General features: G+C 41.8%; 1 protein-coding gene across 1 annotated transcript in view; it reads left to right on the top strand.

The window, feature by feature from the left end:
• The window catches only part of adgrv1 (adhesion G protein-coupled receptor V1), an 83,432-nt gene that overhangs the window by 46,050 nt on the left and 19,800 nt on the right, over window positions 1-17,582 (top strand). Inside the window, exons 76-88 of the mRNA XM_037482640.2 lie at window positions 100-271; window positions 563-704; window positions 896-1,464; window positions 1,572-1,835; window positions 2,255-2,372; window positions 2,461-2,632; window positions 2,801-3,043; window positions 3,592-3,999; window positions 4,627-4,799; window positions 4,967-5,213; window positions 5,345-5,484; window positions 6,227-6,387; window positions 6,602-6,702. Of these exons, the coding sequence (XP_037338537.2) occupies window positions 100-271; window positions 563-704; window positions 896-1,464; window positions 1,572-1,835; window positions 2,255-2,372; window positions 2,461-2,632; window positions 2,801-3,043; window positions 3,592-3,999; window positions 4,627-4,799; window positions 4,967-5,213; window positions 5,345-5,484; window positions 6,227-6,387; window positions 6,602-6,702 (2,910 nt within the window). The remainder of the gene's footprint in view (window positions 1-99; window positions 272-562; window positions 705-895; window positions 1,465-1,571; window positions 1,836-2,254; window positions 2,373-2,460; window positions 2,633-2,800; window positions 3,044-3,591; window positions 4,000-4,626; window positions 4,800-4,966; window positions 5,214-5,344; window positions 5,485-6,226; window positions 6,388-6,601; window positions 6,703-17,582) is intronic.

The raw sequence follows: 17,582 nt of genomic DNA, 5'->3' as shown, positions 1-17,582 counted from the left end.
AAGTAATTAAATATTAAAGTTACCAAATAGAGCTTTATTGGTAAAGAAGGCCACAAGATGGGGGCATAATAGACATGTTCTCTGACATATGTTGTGCAGGTTGGCTTTGCCTCGCTGGTTCTGCATGTTTCCAGTATTGAAACAGGGGCTTGTGAAGCAAAGGTGACCCGAAGAGGGTTGTTTGGAGACGTCAGGGTACAGTGGAATGCTGGGTATCCATCAGGACAGGCTCCACTGGGGCTCAGTCTAGGAGCTATTGCTCCAAGTTCAGGTAAAACAACTATGCTCTTTGGAAAACTGAATAATAATAGCATAAACTGTATAAAACCATTTGAATTATTTATTTATGATGATTTCCTTTTAATAATCATGAATATCTTTTATCCATACCTTGATGGCACCAATCAGAGAATTCATCAGTGATTGCATCCTAAAAGTACATACTTGTCATTTCCTGCAGAACAAACCTTACACACCTTACAATGGTGATCGGGCTGATATCAAACACTAGCAGCAGTCTGCATTCTTAATGTTGATATCGTGCTACTTTCCTCATATTCAGGCTTGCTGACCCTGGTCCATGGAGAGAAGACTAAAGCCATATCTCTGACAGCTGTTGCTGACGCATTTGAGCCGGCTTCCTATGCTATACATCTCACTGCTGCGACTTCAAGCTCTTCTGCAGGTAGTGCTGTCAAGCTAAGGTAATGGATTCTGAAGTAGTAGTAGTCAATCAATTTTACTCTTAAAGCTTCTGCATTATGCTGCAGGTTTACATGAATTAGGTACAGCGCAGGAGAATAGCTTTTATACATGTGACATCTTTTTTTTCTACAGAAAATATATTTGTTAATGTCAAATGCAGAATGTGACTCCCTGTGTCTCCCTGTTACAGGGCCGGATTTACTGTGACAGAAGTGGAGCCATTGGGAATCTACCAGTTTGCCCCGGATTCCCGCCAGTTGGTCATTGCAGAGGACATCCAGACGATCACACTTTATGTTCAGAGGCTCTATGGTTCTCGTAGCAACAGCACCCGCCTGTCCTATACAACATTAGCAGGCACAGCCGCGGCAGGAGAGGACTTTATTGCAGTGCCAGATGGCCGTTTGGTCTTTAACTCACCTCTACAAACCAACACTTCCTTCCGCCTTTCAATACTCGACGATTCCCTTTCAGAGGCTGACGAGAACTTTCACGTCAACCTTACAGACGTTCAGGTCCTTACTCCAGATGTAGCTTGGGCAAATGTCTCTCCTCGCCTCAACCTCCAGCACAGTGTGGCCACTGTCACCATCCAAGCTAGTGATGTGACCGGAGGAGTGCTGAGTATCGGACCTGGATTGGTAACAATACCCGAAGACAGGGCTGAGGAGACCCAGCAAGTGCAAAGAGTAGTGCTGAGGGTTCATAGGTCCGAAAGTGTGGCTGGTGCTGTAAGGGTTCGTGTTCAAGCATATGGAGGTGTGTGTATGTTCTTGTAGCACTGACCATTGTACTATATGATATTGTTGTTTACTGTGACATTCACTGTTTCGCTTTCATTTGTGTTGCTGTGTACTGCTGTCCAGATGGAAGTGCAACACCTATTCCCTTCACACTGGACCCTGTTGAGACCCTTGCAAAGGAGGAACAAGACTTCCGTCTAGAGTCAACCGTAGTGTCCTTTCAGGCTGGTCAGAACGAGACAGAGATTATACTCTTCATCGTGGATGACCCAGAGCCAGAGGGACAGGAAGTATTCTTCGTTTATCTCAGTGACCCAGAGGGAGGAGCTCAAATAACAGACAGTCCTTACCAGGGCTTTGGAGCTTTTGCCAAGATCACCATCCTCGGTAAAATATTTTTGTTAAAGATTGTTGTTTCTTTGAGTTAGCTGTAATTGAATTGATCAAATATTATAATAATATTAATAGCTGTTTTGCTCACAGTGTGTTCTAGCAAATAGAAATGACGCAACATATTCTGGTCTTTAACTTATTCTGTTCTCTGATTAATCAAATATACTCATAGATATGTTTGTTTAATGATAGATTCAATATTCTTCTCTGGTTTCTCTGATGGTAGCTCACTGCTAAATTAGTCTGCAGCTTCTATTTTGTTCCTCACTTCTCACATAAACCCTGCATTGGGAAGATCATTTGATTATTTTGCATGTATAATTGATAAATAGTGAGGTTATGTAGAAAATAATTTGTTCTCATTTTCTTTGTTTCTGTTTTGTTCTGTTTATTCTTACCTCTATCCTCATCAGGGAGTGACCTCCATAACGGCATTGTAGGGTTTAGTCTTAATTCTCTGTTGGGCCAAGTTCTGGATGAGGATTCAAAGAACAGAAGTGCCATCCTCTTCCTTCAGAGACAAGAAAACAGGTAAAAAAACACTTTTTTTTTTTTACCTTTTTGGTCAAAAGTTGAGATCTGGTTTGTAGTTAGTTGGAATGTTTTTTTCCCACCACAGGGCCTTTGAGGATTTGCAAGTCTTCTGGAGAGTTACCTTCAGCAAGGCAGCTCTAACTCTTGTCAACAATGGAGTCAATCTTACCGGACAACTTCTGCAGACCTCAGGAACTGCTCTGTGTAGGAGAGGAGAGATCCTCTGTGCTCTCGCGCTAGAGGTCCAGGATGATGAGGTGAGAGAGATGCAGAGACCTGTGTCAAGGCGGTCCTATTTTGATGATTTTTAAATCCTCAAGCCTTCTGTATAGGGAGAGACCAAATTTGACAGGATTAAGATTTACTCATGTCTTCATAAGAAATGTTGTGGTAGACAAAATACGATATTTTCTTTGTTGCCGTAGGAACCAGAGCAGCAGGCGTGGTTCTTGGTAGAGATTTATCAGGTGGGTGCTGGAGCCGCCATCAATGAGACAACCCGTTTTGCCAACATCACGTTGGCGGAGAGTGACGATCCACAAGGCATTATGTACTTTGCTGCTGGTCACAGACTACCCATTGCCACCTTGACAACCATGAGGCTTAGTCTCCAAGTCTACAGACGAGCGAGCACAGCTTCAGTCATATCGGTACAATACCGCACACTGGTAAGTTAGAAACGACTGTCGTAAGTAAGCATACAAGTATACATTATGGATGGCACTAATGCGTTCATATTAATACAATTGGCCATACATATGCATAGTAAAATACACACAATATTATATGTGGTTGGTTTAGTCCATGTTCAACAATGCTCTTTGACTTATTTATTGGTCGCACTTTTTGTTCATTGAGCTTTACCTTGGAGGTGTAATTCTGTGAAGGGTTCTGTCTTATTTCAATCTAGGACAATGTGAATACAGCCATTTATTAGCAGAGATACGTTTCTGACTGACTGATGTTTTGTCTGTCTACTGATGATAAAATCTAATGCACCAGTCTTTTGAAATACAGGGCCACTTAATTGCATTTAGGAATTTTGCTTTTCTAATCTTGGTCTTCCCTTTCACCAGTTGTAACAATTAGTATGGAAATATTTAGAAAGCTCATGGTTATTAGAGAGAGAGTGTATAGTGCACCACGCAAAAAAAAAAAAAATAGTGCTAGTTAACATAACGCCATCCGACACAAAACTTTCTGTTTTTTCCTCTAGGAGCTTCCCAGAGAGGACGTAGTGGGTCCCTCTACCATTTGGCCTGCTAAAGCAGGGCTGGATTTTCCCAAACAGGAAGGGAGGCTAACCTTCAACGTCGGCCAGCGTAACACATCATTGGACATTTACCTCACACCTGACCTCGGCTCAACATTACCCACACCGAAGCGTTTCCAAGTGGAACTCTACAATGCTTCAGGGGGCACCAGAGTGCACTCCCTGTTTGGGGTGGCTAATGTGACTCTGGTTTCCAATGCAGCAAGTGAAGCTGTGTGGCTTATACTGGATCAATTATATCAGCCTCTTGACTCAACTATTTTGAACCAGGTGCTGCAGGGACTGATCAATAAAGTCTCTACACCTGTAAATGGTGAGCAGATGGTTGCTGTGCTGGAAGCACTGGGGAAGGTAAGACTGAAGAGAAAAGGATTTCACTTTAACCACCCCTAAGCATTATTTTTGTTGAAGGTGTTACTGTTGAATGACTAAAATCTAAACCCTTTCAACACTTTCAATAGACACTTTCAATAATATTTTTTCAACCTTAGAAGTATTATTACCTATGACAAATTATGTTATCCATCAGATCATCACATTGTCAGAAGTCAGTAATAATAGAAACACTTCCTTCTGCATTATTAGTTTTTTCATCACTTGAAACTGGTGAGTCAGGTATATGTTTAAGGGCATTAATCACTGGCTACTACAGGTCTGAGGACCAGCTTGTTATCCGAAAAGGTCTCAATTGTCACTCTGAGCGCTGCTATCATTAAGCTGCTTTGATTTTAGAGTCTTCATACTGCGCTTTCTCAGCCCCCAGACAAGGGAGTCTGCTGTAATTTCATATCAAGGTGCAAAACTGCAGAAATGTGTTTCAAAGCATGAGGATACGTGGGAACCCAAAGGGAGACTAAGGAGACAGTTCTAGGGAAAGTGGCACTGTTTCACTATTAAAGCTGCACTATATTGCAGATCCGCAATTCAATGCTAAATCTATCTATCCATCTCTCTTTCTGTATGTTTTCTCTGAGCCAGGTGCTTGCAGAGGCAGAGAGGGCTCCTATACAGGAAAGTAGCCGCAACTTGACTTACAACCTGCTGTGTTCCTTGGCCAATCCCAGCAGATTTGACACCAGAGGCCTCACCTACCTTGCGGAGGTGGCCGAGCGATTTGCATTCTCCCTCCTCGCGCAGATTCAGTGTGAGATGTGAGTTTTCCAGTGCAAAAAGAGTGGAGATTATGAGGGCGAAATTCCATATTCAAGATGTTCATGTTTTGAAAATTCAACATATCATGCCCATTATATCTAAATACCAAGAAGTTTCCTTTTAAATAGAATTTTAAATGCTTTTCTTCGTGTGTTTTTTTTTCCAGAAGGGGTACCATCCTGGAAACATGTCCATATATGTCCATCTCTGCCTTCCAGTGGTATCCCACGCAGATCAATGCACACAAATTCAGGGGCCGTAATGCAGACTTCTTCCAGCTGCCAGATACTCTGCTGGCAGTTCCAGCAGTCACCACTCCTAACTGTGGAAACCTCAGCCAGATTCAGCTGACTGAGTTTAGAACTGAACACTGGTTTCTCACCAATGATACAAACACTGCCCTTAATGGGAAGGTAGGGGAGCACGAAGATATTTAAATTCATTTTTGTCTCAGCAGATGGCAGTGTTACTCCAGTATGCCGCTAGCCTACTAGCCGCAATTGTTTCGCTCTACAGCTGAACCCTCTTCTCTGTTTATGCCCAGGTATTCTCAGCCAGCCTCCAGGACAGAAGGTCACGACCTCTACAAGATGATAATGAGGTGGTGTATCGAATACATTCCCCTGGTCAGCAAGTAAAACCGGGCCGGTCTCGGTGCCTCCTGTGGAACCAAACCACTGCAAGGTAATCCCCGGCACCCTAGTGCAGATAAATGTGCAGCTATTCAAGGACAACAAGTTGACACTGACGATGCTGTTTATTTTGGTGTTTGTCCACTGAAACTTTCATTTTATTCACCCAGGGATTGATAAGTGGTTTGAGACCATGTCTGACACTTTTACAAACATTTATAATTTTAAAAAAAGTTATGAACTCGTGTTTACACGTCTTTGTCGAACATATTGTGAGAGTGAAACCGGTTTACCAAGTGAAGAGCAAAAGTCCAAATACAGCCTCTCAGTAAGGCCTTCATGTGGCCGTTGGGGAAGTCACATCATTGTGTTTAATATCGGCACATTCAGTCTGCCATACGTGGAGAACTCCCACCCATTGGTCGGTTTGTTCCTGGGGCCGTGGAATGTGACTTGGCAGGAACACTCTGTTACCAATTATGAATTTACAGGTTTGGTTGGCCCAGAACAGCAACTTGGATGATGCATTGCAAAAAAACAGATTAACAAACTGATAAACACGCCAATGGTGGAGAGAGAAGCAAAGTCACAGGTTGATGTTGCCATGTTCTGGTTTGTCCTACAGCATCTTTGAAGGGTAAAGTTACTACAGATAAAAACCAGACACTAAAACACCAGAGAGAAAATTTGACACACTCATAAAAACTTCAGGTTCATTGCCTCTCCTTGTTTTGCACACCTGTGTTTAGTTAAATATGTTTAGTTCTTTCTTTTTCTGCTCCTCTCTTCTCTAGCTGGTCATCAGATGGTCAATTCTGCAGGGTGGTGAAAGAGAGTGAGAACTATGTGGAATGCGCCTGCTCCCACTTGTCTCTCTACACGGCCTACGCAGAGTTTGCTACTCCTGCATCCTACAACGACGCCTTCTATGCCTCCGGATTTATCAGCATCTCGGGTACAAAAGACCTCTTTTCATGTCTTTTCTTTTTGTATTCCTGTTGTTGTTTTTTGTGCCCGCCTCCAGTTTGCCTCTCATGTGAGGCTTTTTTCTCTGCTGCATGTTGTCCATATTCCTCCCACATTTTTATAAATAGACCCTGTTGATAAATGAGTCATTTGTTGATTTAATACTAATGTTGGTTTCATGTGTCCCACTTCTCCCGCTTCAGGTTTTGCATTGGCCATTATATCCCACGTGCTATGCTCCCGTTTCCCTATGTTTTCTGCCAAACTGCTCACTCACATGATGGTGAGCTGCCTTGGAACCCAGGTAATACAGTTCTGCCAAGATTTGGTGTATTTTTGTGCTTTACTCAAAATGCATAAAAACAAGCTCAAAAGAGCTGAGACATTCATACCCCCTGAACGTCTTTAACTGTTTTATTGTCATTGAATCAATTTGCATATTATCAATATGGCCTTAAATGTCGATGGATAGGGAACCTTTAGAAATTGTAATAGAGGCATTCATCTCTCAGTAGTATATGGATCAATAGCTTCCACACATTAACATGGCTGTAATGTTGTGCAACAAAACACCTTTACTTTCATAATGAGAAAAAGAATAAAAATATACACTTATCCTGCTTTACATAAAAATATATTAAACCTTCACTGCATGCACACACATACGCACGCATACCGCTTGCTGCCAACCCCTTGTGCTAGCCACTAGACATGTCTCAGGTATTTTCTTGGAAATGTGCATAGACGTGTACACAACACACTCAGCGAATGTTACTGATTGCGTAGTTTGCGGCCAGCGCGTCTCGACAACGCAACCATGCCCCCCGCACCCTCGCCCATTAAAAAACGCAAGCTGTCACATAAGCAATGAGCGAGATAGATATGTGGCTGCAGGTCAGTCTCTCAGCGGGTCCTGGCCATGTACGTGTGTGTATGTTCGTGTGTGCGTGAGCGAATGCGGGACTGGTAATTTTCCACTGGTCCCCCCTCTCTTTGGTTGACAAACACGAGCCCCTACTAAAGCAGACTGTTGTTGGGGGCTAACCACCTTGGGCCCAACCTGTTTATGGCCCAGGCAGAGCCCCTAAACCTAAAAGGGTTTTGATGGAAAATTCCGTCCTGTCCGGTTGGTTCTGTACTGCATGTTACGGCACTTCTTCCTTGGAAGCGCACGTGTCTGAGATCGTGCTATAGTTTATCAAATACATGGGTTGTGTTCCTGAGGTCTAGAAACCTGCATGCACAAAGTGTGAAGCTGACTTAATTCTAAACCATGTGATAAAGTCGTCCTTAGGGCTCAATGTTGTGCTTTGTCCTTAATGCAAATGAGGACCTTGCATAAAAAGAGAGGCTAACATGATATTTAAGAAACAGTAACTTAACACAAACAGGACTTGTTAAAAGCATCATTGAGATGCATTACTATTTTCCAATGTGCTATTGATGCAATGCATTTGGAGTTTGAAATCTTATATTTTATATTGAGTCTTGTAAATGTGTATCTGCCTTGGAGGATTATGCCATGATTCCTGAGAACCAAATCACCATTATGGTCTACATTCCAATATCTATAAGGATTTATGTGGAACCAGAATCTCAGTGAAACAAAGTCTATAACTGTACATAGTCGGTCAAGTAATTGAACATATGGATCCTTAGTTCTTTTGAATTTGGGATGCATATTTACAGACATTCTTATCACGTTTTTCATGGAAGAGCTATAATTAGTTACAGAAATGTCTCTTGAACTTATGACTATCTGCCATGCTCGTGCTTCACTATTGATTTGACTGTCACGTCCAGTTCCAACCACCTCTGACTCAGAGGGCAGTAATTAGTCACTGACGTTCCCCTCTGTGGGGAGAAAATTAAAGCTGCCTGTTTGATTCATAACTAGAACCATAGCAATACCCATTCATTATGTGAGAGACTTATAACTGATCCGGTGTAAAAGGGTCAAACCGGTTTCGTTCTACAACCAAGACGGCCGTACACAATGATATTAATGTCAACCTCACGGTGAGAGACACTACTCTCACTTTTGTGTGTGTGTGTGTGTGTGTGTGTGTGTGTGTGTGTGTGTGTGTGTGTGTGTGTGTGTGTGTGTGTGTGTGTGTGTGTGTGTGTGTGTGTGTGTGTGTGTGTGTGTGTGTGTGTGTGTGTGTGCGCGCGCGCGCATGTCATTGACCCATCAGAGGTTGTGCATTGACAGTCTATGGCTCTGACCAGCAGTTCCCCCCTCAGCAAGACAACTGAAGATTGTCTGTGTAGAGTGGAAATTTACCCGCTGTGTATCCATGTAAGTGAGCCTGGCTTGGTCCCATGTTTGTTAATGTGCACAGGATTTTTAGTATTTAAATACTCTATACCTTTGCAAATGTAACTGCAGGTTTTTGTAGGAAATTTCTTATTTCTAACCACATAAGCTAACCGAATTAACTTAATTGCTTTGAGCCATAATTGACGGTCTCCCAGGTAAGACCCTGCCAAGCGTTTTGGATATTTACTATATGTAAAAAACATTTTCAAAGACTGAACGGCCCATTTTACGTATTTAAATCTACAAATTCACATACATTGAGTTATTGTTTTTGGTGGTTTAATATCCATGTTTGCTTACTGAATGTGTCAAGCATCACAAAGGATACACACCTGACATTGAGCTCTCCTGTGGTCTTTTTGTGGAAAATTTGGTTGATTAGATGGTGCTCATCCACATTCCATTCATCCATCTCTCCTGCCCCCAAATCCCTGTGAATGATTTGTTCTGCCCTTTAAATTCACTCCCTCTTCCTTGTTTCTGTCCAACTTTTACTGCTAATGCACATTATTTTGTACCAATGAACACAGGGTACAAAAGGAGAGTGTTAGATATTATAATGGTTTGTGTGCAAATATTTAATTTTAATCTAATCAAACAATATGAGAAGGCACAGCGTTAATAAAAGATGGATGGATGGTGGTTGGTGCTATTTCAGAGATAAAGTGAAGTTGGATATCTCCTTTGTGTGTGTGTGTGTGTGTGTGTTTGTTTATTCAACCAACCAAACCAATATTTTGTATGTAATACTTCAGACTACCCTAACTCTGAATTGGATTTGGATAAGTGGGAGTCTTTGATCACAAATAGCCTGGGAAAGGAAAATCTCTATCTAATATCTAATACACAATTTCATTTCTCATCCATTGTAATGAATCCGCTCTCCACCTTCCCAACATCCATTCCCCCACCCTAAGTGAAGTGTTTACCCCCGCTGTCCCAGTGCTTTACTCCAGCATCTAGTAGATGTTTATGTTACTCTTTGCTCTTCTAGTCATAAAGGATTTCCTGTTAGCTTTGGGCCTGGATCCAGTATTTAGAAATCTGTGACACACACACACACACACACGTATATAAACACTTCTATCCCCCTTATACACTACCCACCACCCCCCTTTCAGTCTTTGAACAGAATAAAGAAGCTGTTCCGATCGTAATCCAAGACCTTGTTTGGAAAACCCAAGAGCAACACAGGTTTCCGTAAGTTAAGTGAGCGACTGCTTTTCCTGAGGAAGTTTAGCTGATCCCATCGAGACTAATCAATCATCATATGAACAAACATTGTTTGTGCGTTCGTGTGTGTGTGTTTACTTAACTCTCTGGTTGACGTCAGAGAATAATCCCATCTTTTTGTGCTTATTCCCACAAGGGTTTGGAGTAAAAATGAGAAATCAAGAGAAGCGAAACAATGATAAATAAAGATAGTATTTGCTGGTTCCTCCTCTTGTCCATTGTCAGACAATAGATCATTTCACTATGTGTTGTTCAGTTTGAGATGTATTTCATTCTTGCTTGCAGTTGTTAAAGAACAAACAGACAGATAAAGTCCATGTCCTTGATACGATTTTAATGCAGTTTGAAGGTCTTTGCTGTCTGTCAGCCCGTGGTAATGTCAGGGAAGTGAAGGAAAGGTATAAAGTATCAGCAGACTTGTGTGTGATTGGATGGTGGTGAGATTGGGACTGCCTCTTGGGAGACTCAAATTACCCCCTTCTGGCTGGTCCAACACTGCGCCAAGTGTCCTGACCTCTATCCTTTTTATCTGATCCGTCTGTTCAATTCAGTAGCATCTTTCTTTTCTTTCAACATTCACTGTTCTAGTCTCTCTTGACTAATACTGAAAAATCAGGCTAAACAGAACATATGGCCAAGTTTTTAGAATCTCCTTCCTATTTTACTTCCATCTGTAATTTTACACCTTTTGCCTTTTTCCATCTCCTTTTACCTAACCTTTATTTCATTAATTGTTGAGTAATAACCTGTTTTCTGTCCTCTATCCTCTTTCTTAATCTGGCTGCTTAGATGGGCGCTGTGACATTACAAGCTGTAAAAAGACTGTCTCACTGTGGCTCTCCCGCCCTCTCTCTATGTTGTGAAAGTTGCCAGGCACATCCTGCGTGACTCATCAGTTTGACCAAGGACAGTTTAACATGTTGTTTGTCCTTAAAAAGGTTACAAACACCAGACTTAGAGACTTAACACTCTAATAGACTCAACCAACATGTGGATCTCCTTCAAGAGCATTTATTTGAAAGTATAATAACATCCTCAATAACGGAATGACTGCTAGTCCCTAAGTTTTAATTTCTTATTAACACTAGGGATGCAAAGCCGAGTTCTATATTTACTGGAGTGGGCAGACATTAGTCTTACCTCTCCTACCATTAGGTTGCCATCAGGATGAAACACACAGGTACCCACATCAAATCTTGTGTTAAAGGTTATTCTTTTCAGTCCACTGCAGGTTTTCTTGGTAAACTATTGATCCGCAGGCCCGCCTGCATACAAGGAGTGGGACTTAGCAAAGAGTGAATTGATATGCTAATATCCATCCATCCATCCATCTTCAAACCACTTATCCTGCACACAGGGTCGTGGTGACATGCTAATATCAACTATTTAATTTGGATTAATGGAATTGACGTTCTAACGATACCAATATGCAGACTCTGCCCTTTCTGGACTCTGGATTCTCGAAGTTACACTCTCACTTTTTGCCACATGTGTGTTGTCCTATCAGCTGGTGACCTTATAACACTTCCAGGAACTTTCCTCTATTTCCATAAAAAGAACAGCAAACAGCAGCAGGAGGCCACAGTAGCCATTTGCCTTCATCAGGGCTCAACAGTTAACTCTTGTCTGGCAGCTGTGAGACACCAGACAGCTTACTGTGGCTCTTGTGTTTCTGCATTAACTAAATCGATATCCAAACAGTTACCACCGCCTTTGAGCCGTAACACAGTGACTTCCCATTCATTACCTGCTCCAGTGGATAAATATACTACAATCAGCAGATACATTTTTTGGCATTAAATCACTTGTGTCAAGTGAAGGGCTTCGAAGATTTATCAATTGCCAGCATTGTAATCTTATTTTATTGTGATTAAGTAATATTTATGTAATCTAACAACAGATAGTACAATAGTACATTTACTAGCACACATATATCTGTTAATAATGTAACATTTTAGTAACGTTTTAGTCTACTTAAGGATTTTCTGTACTCGGACACACTTCACCTGATTCAGTGGATTGACACAGTGGGCTGTCAAGGCCTTTATCGAACCGGCTGCTTACACAGTGAATGGTAAACAACGTGGGAGCCAGCGATTGTCTGATTCCCCAGTACCGCTCTCTATTTTTAGAGTGTTTACAATTTGTCCTGAAAAATCTGTGTGTAGAACGGAGTGAACCTTAGAGGTTTACAGAAGTGAAAAGATGATTTAGTTCAGCAATGTGCCATTCTCGCCTGAAGTTTGCACTAGTTTGACCAGGAAGTACTCTATAACACAGCATACTAACATTAATGCTGTCTCTATTTACCCATAGTCTTCAGTTGATATGTATATATGAATTCATTATTTGTGATGTAAGCCTTTAGAGCCATGAGATTATTTTCTTATGCTTTGCATACTGCAACATTTTAGAGAGAGAGAGAGAGAGAGAGAGGAACTGGGTAAATTATGACGTCAACTCAATGGCCTGAAATAGAAAATGCAATTCGCTTAACTTCCTAACAGGAAATGGCCAATGTTAATCAAATATATCTGTATCTATTATAATCACTTTTGTTTTTGGCCTATTAGTAGATGGTATTCAGCCTACTTTGTCAGTTTGTTTTTCAGCATTGTTTGTCGGGAGTCCCTCCCACCCTGAGGATAATTTGATAACTGGAGTTTAAGATGATGAGAAAAGCAGACGTGCAGCTGATAACGAATGCATTAGTTCACAAAAAAATCATGTAACATGCAACAAAACACAAACATACACAGACAAACGCGCACATGCACGTATTCCAGCATATTCAGGTGAAAGAATTCACACACTCCCATACATACGTACATGCACACACAAACATTGTTCACAATGTTGGCAGGAAACATGGCCAGCTCCATCATCTCATAGTTTTGAAACATATGCATATGCATTATGTGCAAATGCATGCCCACTCATTTAACCCACTCCACCCTATGCTTATGCACACACACACACAGCATCTCTTACTTTAACCTGTAGGGGTCCCTGTAGCTCCACAGCCAGCGCCAAGTTCAACAACATATGTGAATGGTGCTTATCCAGGACTCCCCTGAGCTCTTTTCCTTTTTATGACTAGTCCGTTTTGAAGGAAACATCGCTGTGTTGATATCCAAAATCCACCATCTATTATTCTTATAACAAGTTCAATCGTGGAGCTGTGTAGGCTGTGAAAATTGTTTCCCTGTTATTAGTGCAGATTATTGTGAGCAGCTTGATATGAATTGTAAAACAACTTAGACATGAGCCACAGTTTACCAAGCATTGTCCAATTAAGTCTAAGTTGGGCCATCTGAGACATTCAGTTCAGTGCATGATAGTACAGGTGTGGCCCTGATCAGGTCTAAATGACATGGTGAGGAATCAAAGCACAGTGCGTAGTGGGTCTGTGAGTGGGGACAGCATGAATGGAGCGTGCAGTATTTAACTTGATCAGACTTTTCACAAATTGATTGTTGGTTTTAAAGCCAAAAATGGAGAGACACTGAGTGCCAGTGCAGATCAGCCCAATTTACACAGAGGGGATCTATCCTCAATCAATAGTCTGTTGTAAAGCAGAGGATGAGGCTGCCTCGGGGGGCCTGTGTTAGCTTCTGTAGGCTCTCAGATCCATATGATTAGACTTACCTGGTCCTTCAGATGAGATGGAAGTCATGCCACAGGTCCCTGTTGTAAAAACACACTGACCTCAAGTCCCACATGTGATGTTACACCAATGATGTCATAATTATATAAGTAAACATATCTTTTAGAAATCTGTTTCTGAGTTATGTGCATGTGCAATGGCACTGAAAGCCTTGAAAGCCATGAAAGCATTTCATATTTGTGAACATGTCTAAACATGTTTTACTGATTTTGGGGTAAACTGTCAAAGTCTATTTTTAGGGTGCCGCACACCCACGTAACGTATGCACTAAAGCACATAAGCACACACAGGGGTTTCTGATAGAGCAAAGTAGACCCATTGAGTGTGTGTGTTGGGGGAGCTGACCTTGTGCAGCTGGCTACACAGTTTTTATAGCTGTAGCTTGTCTCGTGCCTGCCGAACTGTCTGGTCTCCCAACTGGTTCCCACCAGATGTTGAGGAAGGAAATTCAAGAGGTTTCTTGAAAGCTGCCCCGTTGTGACCGAAAGCAACCGCAGGTTCTCCAGCAGCAGACGAAGTGCGGTGCAACTGGGATAAAAACAAAAAAGAAAGCATGCGTGTTGAATGAAGCTAACTGTTGGCTGTTGTTGGCAAAAATGTTTGCTGCTTCACAGATGCGCATAGACATTATAACTATGACGTGTCTGCCCACGTAAGTAAATACAGATGCAGTGTTGCTGGTTGTTTGAATGTGAAACAGACGGAAGGAGTGGTTGTTTATTTGCCACCAGCTGGATCAGCAAGTAAGCTTCGGCCTGAGGTTCAACCCAAAACACCTGTGAACTATACTTTTACACTCTGACCTTAAGAAATCGTGCATGCCGTAGAAAGAAAAACACCTGGGGTAGGTGCTCTTTTATTGCACGCACAGTATGTTGAATTGTACAGTTGAAAATATGTTTTAAAAATTGCTCTGTGAAACAAAATGTGACATCGGATACTCCAAACTTATACAGATTTAATCAATTTCCATCTCAGAGATGATGCCGAGGTTCACACTGAGTCTGATTTGGTCTTGACTCATTGTTCATTTTAACAACCTTAAACGTCGTATTAGCAAATGTCTTTATTTACCCGTCCTCCTTCTCCACACACTCTGGTCCACTAACAGCCATCCCTAAATTACCTTCTTCTTGCAACTGGCGGTGGCGTTGTGTGTTTAAGCACATAAATAACACACACACTTTAGCCTGAGAGGCTATAAAGAAGGCAATGCTTTCGTGAGAAAATGATAAAGGGAGCGATGGTTGAGTGATCATCTTTCTCTTTCTGCCGTTCTTTTACTTTATCTCTTTGACTAAACAAAGGCGTACGAGGAAACACCCAGAGTGCAGGCTGAGGCTGGAGCCAGCTAGATCAGACCGGTAGCTGTTAGAGAGAAGGGGGGAGGTGAAGGAGATGGGAGAGGGAGGAGGAAGAGGAAGGGGGGATCAGATGAAGGGTGGCGCAGAGATGGGGTGTTGGGAGTAGAAGCAATGCATGGGATAAGGGTGGCTGGAAGAGGGGAGAGGTGTAGGTGAAGTGGACACGAATGTAGATGGGTAGTCTGGCAGGCAGACAGCTTGGGCCCCAGTCCCTCAGTGATGTAATGCATCAGGCAGATGCTATTTTTAGCAATACTGATACACTTAGCTACCTTAGCACCAGCACATAGGGCCATCGATCAGCAGGAAAACTCAATGGCAGGATGAGAGCTTCAACCAGCAGCAGCACAAAGTAGCTGCACCAAAATATTATGTTTCCTGTGTGCTTGTTTTTGCAACAGCGGTGCAGCTATTTGATGGATAACATTATTTTTTTTGGGCCATTTGACATAATGCAAGGGACCCTTATAAATTTCCCAGAGCTGAGCTTAGGTGAACAAACAAGCATACAAGTTTAAAGTGTGGTCAAATTGTACCTGAAGAAAAGTAGAAACGTTCCCAAGGCAGTAGTAGATTTGCAACCGAAACAACAACGACAACGAACAATGCATCAATAGTTCAGGCTTAAGGCAGAAAAAGCTGTTTGGTTTGGTTAGTGTTAGACTTGAGGGTTGTTTGCATATTACTCATTTGGCTTGTTCTCACACTGGTTTTAGAATAGGAATTGCCTTTACTGGTGTACATATTAACATGTCCCAGTCTATGCCATATTAAGATTATATATTATTACCTGAAGTTTATTCCTCACAAACAACTGCCCACGGTGACACTACTGCAGCGACGTAGAGTTTCTAAACCCAAATCACTTCATTTATTATATATTATATAAATTATATAAAAAAATAAACATAAGCAGAGGAAAATGAGTTTCCTGTGTGTGTTCTGAGGCTTGTGTCTGCCATGTTTCTACAGTGCACCAGCTAAAGGCAACAGCAGTCTAACATTTCTGGGTCAGACATGTGACATGTTTGTCTTACAGAAAACTTGATGGCCCGGTTTGATTGCAACCACACTGGATCCGCATTGCACAGTGTCTGTATTTCTATGTTTAACTATCAGCCTCTCCTCGCATGAAAGGAAATAAGCCATAGAGAAGTTGAAATAACATTGTGACGTTAAACCTGTGTTCATGTCCTTCCCTGCAGGACCAACCGGCGAAAGACTGTGTGTATATATAGCACGACAATAGAGGATTATGTAATGGCCACAAAGGCAGTAAAAAGTCAGAGCAACTTCCTGTTAGAGTTGTTTTTTTACTTACTTTAGAGCGGATAACAATCAAACAGAGCTTTTGGAAATGTGCCATCTTACCTGTTGACTCAACCAAACTGATTCACCACACCTGTGTTCTGTCCGTGACCTCAGCCTGGCACGTTTCATCCCGGCTCCCCTCACGGCACAAACGTCCACATGCACCACACTTGGGGGGCAGCCACCTGTTGGAGACTTCGCTCGCAGAACTGAACACAAGCTCAAACTCTTTTCAACCCTTTGCACTTCTTTCCATTCAAGGTCATTTCTCTCTACTTGTTATGTCTTTGTTTCTCCACAGGTCAGCTGTTTTTCTGGTTCAATAGTTATCCCTATTATTAGTGTTTGTAACGCAGACGGCTGCAGTACATGTGGGTGGGTTCTTTTCTCAAAGCTGTATCTTGTCGAGAGCTAAACTTCAGTTTCGGTATGTGTTTGAGATAAAGCCAGCTCTAAATCAAGTGAAATAATTATAGGGTCTCTGGGTTGAGCAGAGACAAATTGATTTGGTAAGGACTGTCCCTCCAATACCCTGATATTGTATACCACTTTCATTTTGCGTGTCCTTGGTGCCTAAATCTACAAACAATGCTTTGTGCATGTGTCTCTTGACCGTACCCTACGCCTAATTTGATCAAATCAGAGCCTTTTGTGTTAAACGTCATGTTAACAATCTCAAATCTGTGTATTTATTTATTTGTTTGGTTATGATTGTGTACTTGGCATCAAGCACAAGTTTATTTAGCATTTCTCGCTTGGTAGTTTCCCCACAGTTTCGCTTTCAAGGGGATGGTGTGTCATACTTTGCCTTTGGCCAAATGATGCTAACTTGCTGCCAAACAATATTTGTTCCCGTAAGCTACGTAAACAGCTTCTCCACTCAAGCACGTTTCCAAGCAGCTCAGGCACGAGTTTCCTTTCCTGCACAATCCCTACCACTCTTAACCCGCGTGTTGAAAAATGGGTGGGAAAGTGACTCATGATTCTCTCATGAGTCCTTGACTTTTCCCTTTACTCAACCGGATGATGCAGACAGGGTTAGTAAACCAGGACAGCTGGAAAACCCAGAACATTTAGGAATTTCCCAATTGGTTTTCCCAAGAACAAGAACAACAAAAAGACTAAAAAGAGAATGGGAAAAATAATCAACAACAACAAAATACACTTGAGAAAGCTTTTTGAGAAAAGACATTTGAGGAGTTGCTGTTTTTTGTTCAAACATCTTGAAATTATGTGTTTAATGTCACAGCTCACAATATCTATTTACCTGGTGTATATTATGACTACAA

Source organism: Pungitius pungitius, chromosome 5 (assembly GCF_949316345.1).
Source record: "Pungitius pungitius chromosome 5, fPunPun2.1, whole genome shotgun sequence".
NCBI lineage: Eukaryota > Metazoa > Chordata > Actinopteri > Perciformes > Gasterosteidae > Pungitius > Pungitius pungitius.
Note: the sequence above shows the minus strand (reverse complement) of the source record. Positions and strands in the feature narration are given on the sequence as shown.